Here is a 15701-nt window from a genome sequence, read left to right on the forward strand (position 1 = left end):
GAGATGATGCACAGGAGGTGAGAGCAGGTACAGAAACCAAAGGTAAAGAAAGAAGAATGATTGAAGACAACACCACAGAAGGTGAGAAAAATCATAAAGAAACTACAACACATGACACACTTCCATCTATCTACCATCACACCATATTTAGGAGCCATTTGTTGAGGCGCTGCAGGCCTGGCTGACTTCAAATTCAGAGGCTGGAATAAGCCAGCTAGTGCTGACAGAAGAATGTCTAACCACACAGGGAAGCAGGGTGTTGTTCCGCCTGTAGTGAATGGTGTGCGTTTAGACCTAACACCAAGGTGTGGCACAGGCCTGTACCAACATGCTGCGGCTGATTCACGGTGCTAGAAAATCCATCCACTGTCTCTGCACAGCTCAGACCTCGAGTGAGTGGGAGATGGTTTGAGATACGGGGGAGAGGAGAGGGATTTAAGGGAGAGTGGAGAGGTTTTAGAAAAGACTGCAGGAGCTAAAGGCCGTAGGTTACACCAGGGCTGAGAGTGAATGGTGAAAATCAGAACAAGTCTGCGCATTTGAGTGGCCAGACTTGTTCATAGATTTTGGTAAATAAGCAATTTAATAAACTCAACACTGTGTCAGACAGTGGGTAGGCGTCACACCCACTGTTGACCTAGTTATTTGACCAGAATTGATTTACATCACTGCACTACAGTGAATGTGTGCTACAGTGTAAAATCCTGGGGATTTAAATCCTAGGGATTTTACACTTTGCATTAAAATTAAAAATATTAAAACAAAAAGTAAAGGTTTTCTTCCAATGTCTGTCAAACAAGAGTAACTTAATATACAGTTGCTAATTTATCGGAAAAACAAACATCTGGGCTGCCCCTGAGGCGACGTTGTGAAATAACTAGCTTGTGGCAATAATGTGCTTAACTTGCTGCATTAAGTCGAAAGCTAAAGCAAAACAAACTTCGACTGTGATCCAGTGGGGTTCATCTCCATTAGACTGAGGCCAAATACCCAGAGATTGGTGCCTCTAAATTTTGCGGCAAAACAATCCATCAGTTGCCTCGAAACACAGGGTTGTTAGATAAAAAAATATTTCACCTCTGACCTCAATACCTTCATCTGCTTTGATGGATGGGGAAAGACACAAAGACAGAGACAAAGCGGTTCTAACATGTCTTGACAGTCCAAACGTAACTGCGGCTGAGGGTGCTTCCACAGAAGGGGTTGACTTCACTCGGAGTAAGTAAAGCAAAAGCCTTTCTATCCGTTTATTATATTTTCTTTTCCCTTCCTTGAAGGTTACATTCTTGATAATTTGCCACATCGACAGCGATTAATACGTGAACGCGATTTTAAGAAGGTCCAGGACGCCCTGTGGCAAGGGATGTCTCTCGCAACGTATGATCAATCCTTTCACGAGCCGCTAAGCGAGTGGTAGTCAACATCATGCTGGTTCTAACATTTCATGCGTGCATAGCAGCTGTGTCGTAACTTACACTGGAAGTCAGAAATCTTAAGAATGAAGTCACATGTGGTACAATGCAAATTTCTAAATCTACTAAAGGACAGCGAGAGTTTGGGAAAATTGAAGTTTGAATGTTTCAGTCTGTTCACACAAAAATCCCATACATAATTGTTTCCCCCATGTGCTATAACGTGGTAAGGAGGAACAAAACCTTTAAAATAATATCCTCTCAATTTTCTATCAAGTGTTGGGACTCACCTGTGTTGTACCCGGGCCTCCACCTGAACCAGAGGCAGGATGGCTTCGAGCACCTTGCTGGCAGAGCCTGGCAGCATCTCAAGCACCTTCTTCTCAACGACCATTTTGTCCACGATAGTCTTGAAGTAGCGCAAGGCACTGACCACCTCCTTCTCATGTTCCTCCAGCCGACTGACCTTCTAAGACAATAATGACAAAAGAACACCTCAGCATTGTGGTACATCTGATTATCATAATGGTGACAACAATTACAAGTTCTTAAACAACATAACCACAGTAAAACAATCTATTTAGCATTTGGAGCAGTCTGGGCTCTCTGCTATAGTTTTATGACTCCAGTGGTTTGCTCACAGTTCAAAGAACCATCTATCAAGTGATGTGGCTTGGAGCCATCTTGGTCCTACGGCTCTTTCAGCCTCGCTAGTCTTTCACGGCAGGACTGCTGGGGAATGTACTCATTACACCAAAAGCCTTAAGAGGGAGTGGAGGAGTTCATTCAGGAAGTGGCCCAATTCCATTCAAGTCTTTACGGATTTAGACACCTGCTGAAGCGCACCCGGCCGCCACAGCAACTTGGGAAGCGGTGGGAACCAGCAGGGATACTCGCGCGCACACACACACACACACACACCCCGACACAATGGGATACGAGAGCACAAAACATTAAGACAGGAAAACAATCGCCTCACAAATAGGCAAGCAAACACAGTGAATAGGTGGGAAAGAGATGCGTTTCCCACAATACACACATTTTCTGTGTGCACGCACACACACACACACACACACACACACACACACACACACACACACACACACACACACACACACACACACACACACACACACACACACACACACACACACACACACACACACACACACACACACACACACACACACACACACACACACACCTTGTTAGCAGGTTTCTCAGTGCTCTTGGCTGCTGGCTCGGGCTGCAGTTGTTTGCCCTTCTTGGATGGAGTCCTCTTGATCTTGGGAGAATGGAACTTGTCCATCAGTTTCATGGTGAAAGAGGACAGATGGGACCGCTGCGAGTCTGTGGACAGACGGAACACAATAGAAAGCTGAGCGGTCAGTGAAGGAGGACAGATTCTTAGGGGGGGGGAATAGAAATTAGATCAAAACAGATGGCACAAGCCCACTGAAGTGTTGATAGCACACAAAGTCAAAATTATGCTTAAGAGACAAGCTCAACACCAGCAGACACAAGAACAAGACTTGATTGTTAAAGAGAGGAGAACACCAGAGATTTTATCAAGTATTTGTAACATCCGCTTCTAATCTGCTCTTTTTGTTTCCAGCATAAATCTGCTGGGAGATCCTGCCCAGCCGTCCACAAATGTGCAGACGTGTGCACACGTGTTCACACACATTTGAGTACTAAACACAAAGAGAGACAGAGCAGAAAACTGTGGTTACAATAAAATAGATAAATGAGATTAAATTTGCTGTATGATTCATAATTTAAAGAGGCTTCATAAAAGCAGAATCATTTAGCTGAATTCCAGTTGTTCACAGTGGAGATCGCTGATTGCATCTCGGGAGAAGAGAGTGCTCCAGCTCACTCACTGTCCCACTTCACCTCTCTGCCCCAATCCCTTTATCTCCCCCAACAAACTGAATCAAGTGATAAATGCTAATAACAATGACGGGAGTCAGCAGGAAGCGTGGGTTTTATCAGGGACAAAATTGCGCCCCTGTCTGCTGTAATCTCCCCCTCAGCTCGATGACAGCGGGATCTGGCATTCCACGGCCATCAGCATAAAAAAAAACGCAGAATGCTGAATGGCAATCGACAACAGGAAAAATGCCACAAACTAGAATTCCAGCCGGGCAGCACTTTCATCTGTAGCATCGATCCACAAGCCTCACACACACCCCACCCTGCTTCTCTTTCTCTCCTAATCCTCATCATCCCTCACCCCGAGCATAAGCCAAAGTTCGCTGAGGCAGCCAAGAGCGTCTGTGTGTCTCATTAAAAATGTTGATGTGAATGCATCTAGTGGAGTTTCCTCCCGATAAAAAGAAATGCCTGTGATGTGCTCGACCCCTTGGGCTCTTGTTTTACATTGCATTTTTTGACAATCTTATCTCGGTGTAGTGCAAAAATGAATCAACAACTGCTGTTTTGCCGGAATTGGTCAGTCACTCATGGTGCACGGTTGATTTAATAAGCAACTGAGTTGCTGAAAATCTATCTTGTGACTGTTTGGTCACTTTCATCCTGCATTTGACCTAGTTTATAACATCCAAAAAGGTCAAATCATTCACGTGGACATGACAGGCAAACGTATGTTTTCTACATAAATACAATGGCAAAACAAATTTACTTGATTGCTGAAAGACATGCAAGAATAGGTAAAAAAAAATTAGTTTGATTGGTAGCCTTATTTGTTACCTCACTTCAAAGCAAAACCACTATGTGACATATTTAGCACTCTCTTCAAATGTCTACCATCAGTGGAGTGAAGAGATGAAATGTCAGGTAGTCAGCTGGAGAGGATTTTGAAGAGAGAAAAAGAAGTTGAGACAAAGAGCTCAGACGAGGGACTAGAAGACCTTTCAGAAGGGGACAACCTGCTCATCTAAACAGCTGTCTGTATCAATGCTCTGTAGCGTAGCCACAGCGGGATGCTGTTTTTGCTAAATAAAGTCTGAAAAGCTTAGCTAGGGCTGACAGGGTGCAGGGATTTCTTGTTTTTGTACCCTGAGGGCATACATACCTGTGCTTTGCTGGTTTTGCCAGTTTTGCCGCAAGCCAGGCTGCTTATCATGGCAAGATTTTTAAATGATGGCAATGTGCCGAAATGATTGTATGCTTTTGATCGCACAGCGGCCTCCATATGAATTCGTTCTGATAATCCGATCTATTTGACCCCGTTGACCCCTTATTTTCTGGCATGAGCGCAGGGAATGTGGCTGACATCACGACATGCCTGGTCCCTCTCGTTCAATCTCAGCCTGAACTGGCCCAGAAGGACTGTTTGTGAGTTTCTGCAGCTGTGACTGAGCGTCCCGGCCCAGAGTTGAAGAAGCGGGTGACGTCAGCGCAGTGAGTCAGCGCAGTGAGTCACCGGCGTGATCGATACATCTGGTCCCTCAGACACCACCGCAGCCCCCGTGGCTCGGCTGTTAATCGTGCACATGGGGGCCCAGTTCCCCGTCTCCTCTGCTCGCTGCCTCACTTCTCTATCACCTCGCTGCCCCCTTCCTCTTGAGTTTGTTGGCCGTCTGGCTCAGCATGGAAATGACATCATCAACAAAGAGATGAAAAGGTTAAGGAAGAGTAATCAGTGCGGGGGGAAAAATAAAATAAAATGCAAGACAGACAGACAGAGAGAGAGGGAGAGGGAGAGAGAGAGAGAGAATACAGTGACATGCTGTTATAGTCATGCAGGCCTCTCAATGTCCTCCCTCCACAGACGGGCCAACCGTCCTTTCTGCTATCCACAGATACCGTGATGTCATTGGTTGTAATGTCTCACACTAAATAAAACTCTTGGAGTGAATAAAAGACTGACGGAAACCTCAGTGAACCCCCCCCTTATTTTTGTTCAGCTGCACAGGCCACAACACACCTTTATAAAGGTGCACTTCAGAGAGACAGATTCAAAATGAATGATGTTAGATATTCCAGGAAGGGACTGTGGCAATTATAAAACTTTGTTCTTGTTGATTCCTGCTTGACGCTCCTAATTTCTTCACTGCTACTTTCAAGAGGCAGTAAAACACAGGAGCCTGATAGGCAGCCTGATGAATAGCAAAGTGTGGCTACACTTCCATAAAGGGTTCGGTTTGTGTCCTCTGTGGCAACATGGACTGCTCCACTGCTTTACACTGTAACCTCACAGTCACTCGTAGAGAACAGTCCAGTGTGAGGAGTTTACATTTCAGCAATTGAGGTCGCCGTGAATATCACAATAATAAAACATTATACGAAAAGCAGCTCATATTTGTGGCCTGTCTGAACTGGTATGCTGTGAAGGGCATACAGAAAAGAAAAATCAGGAAATCACTTAAGTCAGATTGTTACGAATAAATAGAGAAGGGTTTAGCTTGTAAACACTGTTTGGAGACATTTAAATTGCTTAAACACTTTGAAAATGCTCTGAAGGCCTTGGGGACATGTAAAACAAACACTCCAGTCTCAACTAGTCCTGAACAAAGCCTGGGAGACTTGTCACACACACACGCACACGCACACACACGCACGCGCACGGTTTCCACTACCACGACACAGACCCACTGGCCCAAGTTAAATCCTTCCAGGCTGCGAATGTTCACATTAGCTTCCAAGCACAAGATGCACCACAAAACCAAAGGCAAATATGATCACGTTTTACTCAAAAGGATAGCAGATGAACTAGTTCTCTGTTGATAGAAACTGTGCTAAGGTTGTTATAGTTTAATGGGCAACACAGATTGTCAGGACGTATTCATACATGCAGTTAGTGTCAAAACCTTTGATTTATGTTCAACTGGTTGTTTTACTCAGGAAGATCTTTAGATGTTTTGTTTCTGAGTGCACTGAAACAATGAAATAATACACATTAAGCTTTACCAAAATTCAGGACAGAGGACAGACTGTAGAATACCTAAGACATCAGAATGAAATCCCAGGATCCCAGTTGCTGGTAAAGATCCCAACAACGCAACTGAAGACCAGTGACATATGAGTTTGTCAAGACTGAGGAGCCGACAGACTGGCAGATTGGCTCTTTTTTCCAGTACAGGTGTGGTCTATACAGGACAGCTGGTCGCCCCCCCCCCCCCCCACCCCCCCACCCCTGCCCTCCCCCTTAGAATAGGATGAAGACAGGGTGCGGGGATACAGGGGAGGCTGTGCTTAAGGTTACAGGCACAGCTGTCACCCACTGCTGAACTCAGTGAAAGTGTGAGCAAGCCCCACGCATATGGACTTGTAGAGCCTGCTGAAGGACTGCGACAAGGGTCACAAAGGTTACTGGGCCAGCTGACTGGGGAAGACGGCAAAGGGGAGAGAAATAATTCATCTGACAGAACAAGTACAGGAGATGGTTAAAATGATGACCTGCAAGAATCCGCTCAACAAAACAGGCCGGTAATGTGTGAAGAATTAATCGACTACCTAAATCAAATTTTATAATTTGTTTCTGTTCTCTACCAACTGCCTCAAAAACGAAGTATGTGTCCTAAAGTGAACACACATATGGCACACAGGGTTTACATTTCATAATTGAGTTCTAGCTAACATGTTTCAGCATGAGTTTCTCTACTTTATCGCAGTAAAGTGCAATAGGAACCTTAGTTAAGGTAAACATGACTAAAGCCGTAAGTGAGAACACAAACGTTAATCCAGACATTTTCTGGAAAAGTTTCCTGCCAGCGCCATAGTAAGATTTTCGGAACAGGTCAGGGAGAGCCCACGTGAGAACACAGCAGGAATATCTCTGCAAGATCCACGACAAGCGAGCAGGCGCTCTACCCAGGCTGTGAGGCTGTATTTAAAGAAAGAAGTCGTTTTAGGTCATCAGGTTGGACACACTTTTTTTCAAGCTAATAATAGATGAAGATGACATTTTATTCACTTTAAATAATTTGCCTGAATTTATGTAACAGCATTTTCTGTACTTTTAAAAGAAATTAATTCTCGCTACACTTGAACAGAACTTGTGAAAATGGCAGAAGCTCCACCCTGGGATACATGTAAATAGATGGCTCGTTGTTTACAAGTGACTCTGCCTGGAGCAAGGTCTTATTAGCACATACTACAACACAGTGAGTGAATTACTGTGCGGTATACTGTAAAACACAAACCGCGGCGAAGCAGCGCCAAGTATCATATCTCCACAGGCGAGACCTGCTGTGGTGCAACACAGCGGAATGCGTGCTGGAAGGCACGCGAGAAGAACAGTGGGAAGAAAAATGAAGAGGAAAGGGAAAATTCAACAGGAAATAGTTAAGTGCTTAGTGAATTATTTATCCTCTCCATTGTAGTGGCTGGCTTCCTGCCGGCTATGTTCAATTTTCAACAGGGATCCTATTCATGCCCTGGGTTATCAACAGGCAGAACTCTAGGACACAGCAGCCGGGCTGTGTGTTGTGTAGCTCCAGACCGAGAATGGCGGGGAAGGGAGGAAGCCCTGGTGTGGAACGTGTCCCTGGTTAATGGTTGATCAGGGAGACAGTGGTGGATTTTTACAGTTTTCCCGCTGCTCTGTTTCAGTATGTTGTTCAGCAACGAGTCACAGGGACGCTGAGAGCATCCGGTTCACCTACGGAGCGGGTAAATGAGATAGAGAGGGGATGCTAAGTGCTCAGCCCACTTGCGATCTATCGTATTTCACTCAACAAATTAGTAAATGAGACGCTGGAGATGGTTTTCATTTGGACATTTTAATTACCAATGCAAGTTGACACATCCAAAATACTGGATTTATTCCGCCGCTCACTTCCAAATTACTTCTCAAGTAAACATAGCCGATGAATGACTAACAATGACTTGGCATTTGAGGAATTACATCAGGGATTACAATCTGCTATTACCAATTTCTAAAGGGAAGAATGAGGAGACATAACATTTACCTTTGGTTCACCTGTGACTAGAGCTGCAACAGTTAATCAATTTCAGTTCTTGTCTGTAAGAAAAAGCATGTTGTGTTTTGTCTTCTTTAAAAAAAATATTTGCTTCAATAACAACTGCCTCCTCCAATACCTAATATATATTTTGCACATCATGCCCTTCAATATATTTCAATGACTACTGGCCAACCACTCACCGACCATGGGTAAATGATCAGGAGCCAATATCAAAGTGGTGATGAAGGTGCTTTGCATGCTGGGTTGCATGGGAACAGTCAACCGTGGCTAACAGAGCGCGGCCACACAACCAGATCCATGACTGCGTCTGGTCATCTGTGAGGAGCCTTTGTGTGACATGAAGACGTGAAAGTGAACTGGAGTCAGTGAGATGTCAAAAAACCTTCGGAGTGTTTGTGCCATCTGCTCTCAGATCTAACCACAGACCTGACACAGTAGACTGATAAGGGAAAAGGCGTCTTTTCGGAGGGGGAAGTCCTGCACCGTGAAACTGACAACACTACCCCTATGAGTCATGAAATCTAATTCAGAGATAACAGAGCAACAAAAGTGCCCTCACACACGTTTTGATGGTTTGTCACTCTTGAGGGCTTAGCACAGAAAGTTCAGGAAAGTGGAGAAAAACATTCAAAATGCAAATGTGATCTGATTTAGAGTTAAAATTAAATACTCGCAATCAATACTGTGCAACTCCTCTAAAGGGACAATAACTAGACTTGTGTGCGGATAAAATTGCATTAGACAGAGAAAGCGCAACAAGTAGCGATACAGAGGCACATAAACTAATTACATTACACCAAAACAAACATTTTATTCAGGCAACTATGAAACCAACAACTCTGCCCTGTGCTACTGCTGTGATGCAGTTTTTTTTCTACAGTAAATGGCAATGACATTGTATACAATATGCGGGTCCTCGAGATCCGAGGTTGTTTGATTTTTTTTTGTGGCACTTTGGGGGAAAAAAATACATTGATCTGACCCAGCGCGATCTGTGATCTGCATCTTCCGTCACTTACTGCAGTGAACAACGTGGCCTGAAGCAGTGTTACACAACAGGATTTTTCACACACAAAGTCACAAGGTTAGAGTGCTGCAGCACCATGCCGGAAAAATTGGGTTTGAGACGGACGCAGTAAAGGGAAACGAGTGCAGTGTCATATAGTCATAACACAGATGAAATAATACTAACTATGCTTGAAGTAATGGCTACTGAGGTTTAAAACAGATGTGTACTTGTAGTTCACTCTGAAGGTCCAGCTGTCTTATCAATGGTATAAAAATGAAAGGCTGGCATATTGTTAAGGACTATTACACAAAGGTTGTTGATTGATTTCATCAAATGAAGGAAGGAATTCGACATTTTGAACCTGTTAATTTATGATAATATTAAAATGATAGTATGGATGGAAGACCAGCATAGACTCTGTAGGATTGAAGATTTCATGATGGCTTTTTTATCTATTTGTTCAAAGGTTTACTTTCAGAGACTTGCACTTTGTAAATTGCATTTTAGACAGGTAGTATATATATTCAGTATTACAGACAGCTTAATATCCTGCAGAAATTATTAAAATAAATAATATGGGGCATCATTTAGTTGAGTTTTACGAACCAGATAGGGGACATTAAAGTCCCAAAAAATTGCTTGCGTATAAAGTATTCCATTAAATATTAAACTACCAATTTGCTGTGTCAATATATACATTTCATAACTAAGGGAGTTTTTTAAACTCCTGATGCGTGGGCAACATGAAGAGATGAAGAGTAAATCCTGACAGGGACTATTTTCAATGCCACAACACTGCAAGGAGGTTGTGTTTATATTAAAAGCTCGCAAAGACATGGTCTGTCTTTTCAGTAGCTAGAATTTATATGTATGAAACAAATTGTTATGCTTGGCGGTTTACTACACACCTTCACACTTTTTTCTGCAATAAAAACTACCATCAGTGCATTTATGTCAATTTCCTCCACAAGGATCAATAAGGTGTTCCCTCTTATCTTCAGTCTGCTCTTGTACGACTGTGATTCAGGGCTATATATAATGTCAAATACAGGCCAGTAGCCTGGACGGAGATGATGGAAGAGGGTGGGACCATGAGGCCTGTGTATTGTGTGGTGGCATAAACATTTACAAGTCTGTAAGCCTCAATGCCTCCTCTGTTCAAACAGTGAAGCCAACAAAACTTAGTGTCCAGAGTTAACACCAGCTTTTCCTCAATTGCAGCCCTCTTCCAACACTGCTGCGGCTCAAACTGGAATATCAAGCGTACTAGTGCCACTGCTGGTTAATAGCCCGCACATTTCCTCTTTTCTAGTTATTGTGCGATGTTGACAAACACCACATTGTTTGCATTTCACATACTGTTGGGACTTCTGGTGGTTCAGCTTCCACGTACCGGAATTTCCCAGTGTGGGATCAATAAAGTCCCTCCATCCATCTATTTACAGCCACCCCTCAAGCTACTTGTATTATCATTACTCATTCATTCCTCCACTCCGCTGCTTCTGATGCTTACTCTGTCACAACCTCCTTTTTATGTTCGCATGTCTGTGTGTAATTGCAATCAGCAATTTATTAGTTATCCTGCATGTTGAGGCTTCCGTGTTCCAATGACCACAAAACAGTGCTGCTTCATACCACACACTGCTTTGGCTGTGGGCTGTGACTGACCTTTAAGTTATTTTGAATATTCAAATAATCCCCTCCGCTTGCCAGTAGTTGTAATTCTGGTTAAATGGATTTTGAAATGGGTCGAGGTCTCGTGGTGGGTTGGGCAAGCTAATGGAACTAGTTAATGGGAGCGCTTGGCACAGCAGATCTGTTAGGTTGTATTGAAAGCTGCAGAGGGAGCCCTGAGGTCTAGGTCACTCAATTGTCCTACACACAACACACACATACGTTCACACAATGCACAAGCGTACACACACAAGCATCTGCATCCCAAGACAGAAACAAATGAGTACACACAAAAATTATTCAACCACAAGCGAAAGATTTCAGCACTGGCACAGCAGCGACAACGCGCCGAACAACAAGGTTTTGATGCCCCACTCGTTAAAAAAACCTAGTGACAAAAGGGTTGTGTCATCAAGAAAGTGGAGCAGGAAATGTTCAGGGGTGAACTTGTATCACAATAGTTAAAAGCTATAAAATCTCGTAGCCTCCAGAAAGAATAAACTTGAAAGCCTCTGTGCATCACTGCAGGAAAAGAAGAACAACTGTCATTTCCTACCATCAGATAATACACACAACTTAGACATGCTCGAATGGGCTATTCTACTATAACCTTAGCTTCTAAATTATTTAACCTCAAGAAATACTATTCATGCCATTCGATCGATAACAAAATGCAGGCTGAATAAAAAGTACAGAATAATCGTCGTTATGTCGACTTACTGTCGAGTAAACTGTGTATCCTTAGGTTTTGGAAAATTTTTTGACTAAAAGCCACCTTTGTTAATTGGATTTTATCACATGAAACTTAATCATATTGGCCTTTATTCATTTCCAGACATTTTGAAAGAAAAAAAGAATAATTGATTGAGCAAAAATACTATTTAGATTAATCAATAATGAAAATAATACTTAGCGGTAACAGCAATTGTGATATCGTGTTTTGGTTAAATGAGGAATCCAAAGAAGTAATAGTTCATGATTCCACTAATGTGATACGTAGAATAAATGAGGCTACTGAGAGTGATTATATTTGCAGCGTTTTACTGAAGGGCATTGTAAAGCAGATGTAAGGTAGCATTGGTTGTGGGAAATCACGCAACACACACACACACACACACACACACACACACACACACACACACACACACACACACACACACACACACACACACACACACACACACACACACACACACACACACACACACACACACACACACACACACACACACACACACACACACACACACACAATCCTGGGTACCCCTCCTGTTCCTTCCCCCCTGACGCCGAGGCCACTGGCACGATTTCCTGTCCCCTGTCTTCGTCATTGAGAGCCACTCCCTCTTTTCAGAACAAACTTATCTCCACAGCAGCCTGGACTCAGCACATCTGCTTCCACAGCTCCCCTGTATACCAACTTTTCTCACCTAAACAAGTGTAGCCTTATGGAACACCGCATACACACAGAGGAGAAACTCACAAGACAGATGCTCACTGTAGCACACAACCACCCAACACAAACACGCTCAAAGCAGTCTGATCCTTCGAGTGACCTTCTGGCTACAGTGGTTTGCTGCATTTTTTAGCATTCCATTTAAAGCTCGCTTTCCACACCGTATGTTTCGGCAGAGTGAAAGCAGGCCGTCTGGCACGGAGCAGGTTCACCTTGGGTGAAACCAATAGACTAAAGAGCCACAAAGTGCTATAAATACCCCGCTTGTCAGTATCTCTAGCATCAAGCGGCATCAGAACAGAGACAATGCGACAGCTAAAAAACCCTGTGATCTACTGAGACGGATTCCGAAGAATTGCTGCAGGAGTGAGGCCTAAAATTGGAAATAAGTTTCTTTGTATTTCCAGTTTCCTCATCCTCAAAATTGATGGGTTATTTGAATGGGGTTTTAGAAAAGGTTTTAAAGGCAGCTGCAAACAAGTGGCGAGTTTCTTGGGAACGAAACCAACCTTTCAACTTTCTAAGAGGAAACAGTTTTGCAGAAGAGGCAAGCGCATAAAATCATAAGTTGGGAGCGTTGTAGTCATGCGACAGTCGTGTACTACGTTTACGGCCCACCATTATCTTTTTTATTCTGGTAATTTTAGTAAGGCTTGAAAAAGTGTTGTTCAGTGGTGAAGACTATCTTGCTTAACAAAAAAAGCAAGGTATCATAACCTTATGTTTGTCATAGTGCTGGTTGTCGGCAATAAATCCAAAAGCCAGCAGGAAAAATAAAGAGTCCCACTGGCTTTTTGTCCAGGGAACCGGGGTGATCATAACTTCCGGGTTGGCCTATAAAAATATGTCATCCCTGCAGCACTTGGTTCTCATTGAAGAGCAGCTGTTTGGCGTGAGAGCACGAGGAAAAGGGCCACTATAAAGCACTTGAGATAGGAGTCTGGTCCTGCACAGAGACAAACAGCCACAAGAGAGCCAATCATTTCACTGCCTGAGTACAAGAAAGAGACGGACACTGAGAGGCAGAGAAGCATAAGCAACAGCGTTCTTGTGAGTAAATGGCCTCAAGCAGGGGGGAGTGGTACCACTCGCCCCATGTTGGAGTGCCGTACAAAGCTGATCTTGTCTGTGCGGCTGGCTACTTGTCATCCTCTTGACACTTTGTGCAAACACGCGGCATTGGACGAGACTGACGGACATATGCGCTGCAAAAAAACACATCACATCTTGCGGTTCAAATGAGTCAAACCAAACTCTTTGAATTTTGATCGTTTCAAAGCTTCTCAGAAACAGGCTTCCATGTGTCCATCACAAAGAACAAGACTTGCCCTCACACAGTCACTTAAAATTAGGAAGTGGTTGTAAAAACGATGTCGGGATGAATAATGTGCCAGACAATAAAATAACTTTTTACTTTCTTTTTTAAAAAATCATCAAGAAAAGAAGCAAAGGATGTTTTAATGGCTTTGCTGCATGCTCCTTAATTTGGAATTCAAGATTGTAATAACGTATTGATCGATCGCTTCTGAGCTGAATTGTAGTGTATATATGTTTTTTTAAAAGAGTCACGTGAAATGGCTTTGAGATTTTAATTTGAAGTTTTGGTTTCAAATTTCTCCCCATGAAACGGCGTGTTGAGGCAGGATATAAAACTGGAAGGAACTTGAACTGAGAGTTTAAGCAGGGACAAAGACTGCTGGGTCGCTGTATTTTTGAGGATCAGTTGAAAAATTGTATCTCTTAAGTTTTAGATTTGTACATGTACATGCATAAATATATATGCAGTAGTTTACAATTGCTGTAGATATTTCATTTTTCAGCGGCCCTACTGTGAAAAAGTTGCAAGAACATTACTGCTGCATATCATCTTCCTGCAATTTATTGATTGACACGGATTGCTTTTGTTTTGTCCTCTGGCTTTCCTCTGCATTCACACACACTGCAACAGACTTACTAAAGAAAATCATGCCTTTTTTTCATAGCTGCATCCATCATAGTCTATCATAAAAAACACAGATACATGATAGGTACATTTATACTCAAAACTAAAAAATAATAGAATGGACCCTTTGACAAAAAGAAAAAATCCGGTCAATGTATTCAATACTGATTCAATCCTGTTTTAATGGAGATGAAGTCGAATTGTGCACGATAGAACTGAAGACAGTGATGTATCCCTCACCTCCGCAGGTGGAGTCAGACAGAATAAGTGCATAAAAAAACATTTTGAATGATAATGTCCTTTACTCGTCTATTGCTTCAGCGGTGTGTTGACAACAAGAGATGCTGCTGAAAAAGCCTTTCAAGAATAAAAGGATCCGTCTGCATTAACGATGAAGAAGGAAAGGTTTTTGGTATTTCTCAAAACATGTTTTTGAATCTTAAATGTAAACAGCCTGAGCAGGTTACACTATTTTCAACTGGAGCAGAGGAGTCCGTATGAGAGTTGAACGTTTTCGGTTTGACCTCCTCAGACCAAAGTTCACTGTTGGTAGGAGCCGACATGATCCAGTTTCTCAGTTTCCTCAGAGCCTCATAAATCCACAGTGTTGCATATTTCATACTGTTTCAAAAACGTTCTCTCGTTCAGGTTGTGTGAGGAGGGTACATCCAAGAAGTGGGTCAGTAAGTGCTGACGCACTCAAACAGCGAGTCCACATTCTGCCCACGGTGCTACAGGCTCAGCCACAGCCACTGACAGAGTAAACAACGGATACATTTAAATATGTCAAATACTGTTTGGGGATGACAACAGGATATCAAACAAAAGAATTAGAATCATCCATTTGACACGAACAAGGAACCAAAGATACACACAGATGACACACACTGGGATCTGCCCTGACAGCAATGACGACTTGTTTGCAAGCAATGTCAACTTCTCTCTTCTTTCCTGATTTAGACTGGAATCGGAAACTGGCAGCAACTGTGGGACATCCCCTTCATTGTGTGCCAGCTCCCCGACCCAGCCATGCCACCAGGGGGTTTTAATGATTTGACACACTAAACAAAAGGGCATGAACACACACACACAACTTGGCCTAAAATTAAAATGCTTTTTCAGTCACCAAGGCGACTCATCATCTGCCCCTGATCCTCACTTTACCGTTATCGCTCAGAAAAACTGCATGCAGACAGATATTTATTTTTCATCACTTTCTCTGTCATCTGTTTATTTCATCAATACACTCAAGTGAGTAGGTGCATTAAATAACCCCTTACTATTCTGGTTTCCATTTGATAAAAATAAACTGCCA

At 43.0% G+C, this 15701-nt stretch overlaps 1 protein-coding gene across 4 annotated transcripts in view; it reads right to left on the reverse strand.

The window, feature by feature from the left end:
- rapgef1b (Rap guanine nucleotide exchange factor (GEF) 1b) overlaps nucleotides 1-15701 on the reverse strand; it is a 205835-nt gene that overhangs the window by 17335 nt on the left and 172799 nt on the right. For all 4 annotated transcript variants that reach the window (XM_047329548.1, XM_047329549.1, XM_035609026.2 and 1 more), the window contains 2 exons: nucleotides 2617-2762; nucleotides 1703-1881 (listed from right to left, as the gene is read on the reverse strand). In XM_047329548.1, coding sequence (XP_047185504.1) covers nucleotides 1703-1881; nucleotides 2617-2762 — 325 coding nt within the window. The remainder of the gene's footprint in view (nucleotides 1-1702; nucleotides 1882-2616; nucleotides 2763-15701) is intronic.

Source organism: Scophthalmus maximus, chromosome 20 (assembly GCF_022379125.1).
Source record: "Scophthalmus maximus strain ysfricsl-2021 chromosome 20, ASM2237912v1, whole genome shotgun sequence".
Lineage (NCBI taxonomy): Eukaryota > Metazoa > Chordata > Actinopteri > Pleuronectiformes > Scophthalmidae > Scophthalmus > Scophthalmus maximus.